At 40.0% G+C, this 3405-nt stretch overlaps 1 protein-coding gene across 3 annotated transcripts in view; it reads left to right on the top strand.

Annotated features, from left to right (window-relative positions):
• The window catches only part of LOC106874350 (uncharacterized), a 554238-nt gene extending 551087 nt beyond the window's left edge, over positions 1-3151 (top strand). Inside the window, exon 7 of one of the 3 annotated variants that reach the window (XM_052976976.1) lies at positions 2220-3151. In XM_052976976.1, coding sequence (XP_052832936.1) covers positions 2220-2993 — 774 coding nt within the window. In that variant the 3' untranslated portion in view covers positions 2994-3151. The remainder of the gene's footprint in view (positions 1-2219) is intronic. The other 2 variants (XM_052976981.1, XM_014922059.2) reach the window with 2 other exon arrangements.
• The last annotated feature ends 254 nt before the right edge of the window (positions 3152-3405 follow it).

The raw sequence follows: 3405 nt of genomic DNA, 5'->3' as shown, positions 1-3405 counted from the left end.
ACATACATACATACATACATACATGTATGTATGTATGTATGTACATATATTGTGTGTGTGCGTGTGTGTGTCTTTGTGTCTGTGTTTGTCCACTACCATCACTTGACGAACGGTGTTGATGTGTTTACGTTCTTGTAATCTAGCGGTTGGGCAAAAGCCACCGATACAATAAGTACCTGGCTTAGAAAAAAATAAGTACTGGTGGTCGATTCGTTCGACTAATATTTTTCAATGTGGTGCCCCAGTATTACCGCAGTTCAATACCCGAAACAAGTAAAGGATAAAAGATATATTTGGATGTCTTTTTTTTTTTTTTTGCTTCCGTATGATCATGTAATTTAGAAATGTTGCATGTGTGATAGTCTGTAACTATCTGTATGTGTCTTCTTTTGTGTGTGTGTGTGTGTGTGTATGTGTGTCTATGTGCATTTACGTGCTTTTGTGTGTGCGTGTGTGTGTGTGTGTGTGTGTGTTTGTTTAATGCACACACACGTTTAAGGACTTCGTGCGCGGTTTGTGTTTGTGCGCTGCCAATATATGGTTGTGCATGTGTGATGTGTGTGTGTGTACATTTCAGTGCAATTTTGTGTTAGGAATACAAATATGTGGGACATTCGCCCACCCCACCGACTCTATCTCTCCAGCTTTCCTTGTCCCTTTTTTTGCGTATGTATATATATACCGTATGTGAAATTTAATGTGGGTTTGTGTGATCGGGTCTATGTATGACTCTGCTGTCTTCATGTGTAAAAATGTTCACGTGTGCGCGTGTTAGCACGACTGCTACTGCTGCCGGTAAATGCTGCTGCCATTGACGCTGCTGTTGCTGCACGTTTTTTTTCTCTCTTTTATGTTGCTGCTGCTGTCGGTGCTAATGATGATGATGATGACGAAGGAGATATCGGAGATGATGGGATGAGATAACGATTTTGAAACACGGTTTTCTTGTGTGGATTCTTTGATCGTGATGTGGATTTGCTGTTATTCTGTAATTCTGTGGATATTATTACCATATTGTTATTGTTATTGTGTTGTTATGAAATTGTTATTCTTACTATGTAATTATTGTATTACTGTGACTCAGTTACTGTTGTTGTGTTACATGAATAACAAAATACTACTAACACTGTGTTACATTTATTGTGATGTCGTAGCTGTTATTATTATCATTATCATTAAAAAAAAAGGCGGTGAGCAGACAGAATCGTTAGCACGCCGAGCAAAATGCTTAGCGGCATTTCGTCTGTCTTTATGTTCTGAGTTCAAATTCCGTTGAGGTCGACTTAGCCTTTCATCCTTTCGGGGTCGATAAATTAAGTACCAGTTGCGCTTGACAACCGATGTTGGTGTGTTTACGTCCCCGTAACTTAGCGGTTCTGCAAAAGTGACCGACAGAATAAGTACCGGGATCGATTTCTTCGACTAAGACTATTTAAGGCGTTGCTCCAGCATGGCTGCAGTCAAATGACTGAAACAAGTAAAAGAATTTAAAAAATAAAAGAAAATATATTCACACATAGGAGCGCGCGCGCACATACATGTAAACATTATCAATATTACATACTTTGTGTGTATTCGGAAACGCAACCGCAAAGCAGTTAATATCTGTTGTGCTCCACTTCCGGGGCGTTTTCGCTTCGCCTGCTTTGAAGTTATGCTGTTTTTCTCTTTTTACACGCTACATCTTTAAAGGCGTATCCCTTAGATGAAAAATTGTACCTTTGAAGCATTTTTTAACACACATACATTAAGTATGTGATATTGATAATATTTACACCAGTAAGGTATTTCTAACATAAAATATGAACATATATTTATTTATTTGGTGTGTAATTGCAAGGATCTTTTGGACGATAACTGTTATGTCTCAAGCTACTGCTACCTTCGGATGATCTCTACTCGACTGCTACTCAACAGCTACTGAACAGTTACTCAACAGTCACTCATCTCCTTTACCACGGCTAGACTACCTCTATTTATGTATTGGGCGATCCTACTTCTTCGTTTGTTGGCGTCGATACAACAATAACAAACGACGAATGAGTAACGTCCCATCTTGTGTGAGTTTTCTGTTCGTTCTTCTTCTGTTTCTATTTAAATATTGGACCGTATTATTCAATCTAACGCTACGCACCATTCTTGCCTTTTACCTATTCAGTTATATATATGTATATATAGTTTTTTATACTCAATATAAATATATCGCTATCTATTTCCAGGTTGCATTTCGGTATCAGTATCGGATTTGGACAGAATGGAAATGCCGTAACCAGACTGTGCAAATAAAAAGTGTCTCTGAAGAAAAAAGGAACCTCCCGGAAATCATTGCCAACCGCAACAGTAACCCTCTTCCTCCTAGTGATATACCAGCCAGCCTGAACACAAGCCTGCCTCTCTGGTGTACACTGAGCAGCCAGACAGTCCTGCCCCACGGTCGACAGACAGAGCGAATCCCGTCGCCGCCGGATGTTTTGCCTGTGCCTCCACCGCCGTCGCCTCCGTCGCCACCTCCCCAGCCTCCGTCGCCACCGCCGCCGCCCCAACCGCCGACTATGCCTCCTACTTCCTTGCCACCGGCGAGCACGGCAGCTACGACGACCACCGTGATAAACATTCCCAGCCGACACATGTCACCGTCCCCCAAAATGAGGGACTTCGAACGCAGCCAACAATGGAGGCTGTCGCCTCCACAATGTGGCACGGAACCGAACGACTCTTCCCCATCCCGCAGAATGTCACCTCAGTGTGGCGTTGAGCCCTATGACGCGACTCCACACTGGAGGCTATCGCCGCAGTGTGGTGGTGGTGGTGGATCTGATCCCAAAGAACAAACGCCACCATACTGGAGGTTATCACCTCAGTGCAGAGCGGAGCCAAAAGACTCAGCGGCACAGAATAATTATGAACTGAGACTTTGGCAGCAAAATCCAGAACGAACTTGCCTTGACCCGACAGCACAGAAAGAAAATATAATAAATAATCAAGCTATGTGACATTGATAATATTTGGCAATCCAACATATAAAAATATAACCATGTGCGTGTGTGTGGGTGTGCATATATATATATGTGCATGTGTGTGTGTGTCTATATATATATATATATATATATATGCATGTATGCATGTATATACATACACATGTATGTATGTGTGTGTGTATATATATATATATACATATATATATGCATGTATGCATGTATATACACACACATGTATGTATGTATATCTATATATATATATATATAAATAGAAATATATATATATATATACGCAGACATGCATATATATGTATAGGTATATGTACATATATATACATATACGTATATCTATATATATATATATGTATATATATGTGTCTAAATATATGTATGTGTATATATATACGTATATATATATGTGTCTAAA

The sequence above is a fragment of the Octopus bimaculoides genome, chromosome 2 (assembly GCF_001194135.2).
Source record: "Octopus bimaculoides isolate UCB-OBI-ISO-001 chromosome 2, ASM119413v2, whole genome shotgun sequence".
Classification (NCBI taxonomy): Eukaryota; Metazoa; Mollusca; class Cephalopoda; order Octopoda; family Octopodidae; genus Octopus; species Octopus bimaculoides.
Note: the sequence above shows the minus strand (reverse complement) of the source record. Positions and strands in the feature narration are given on the sequence as shown.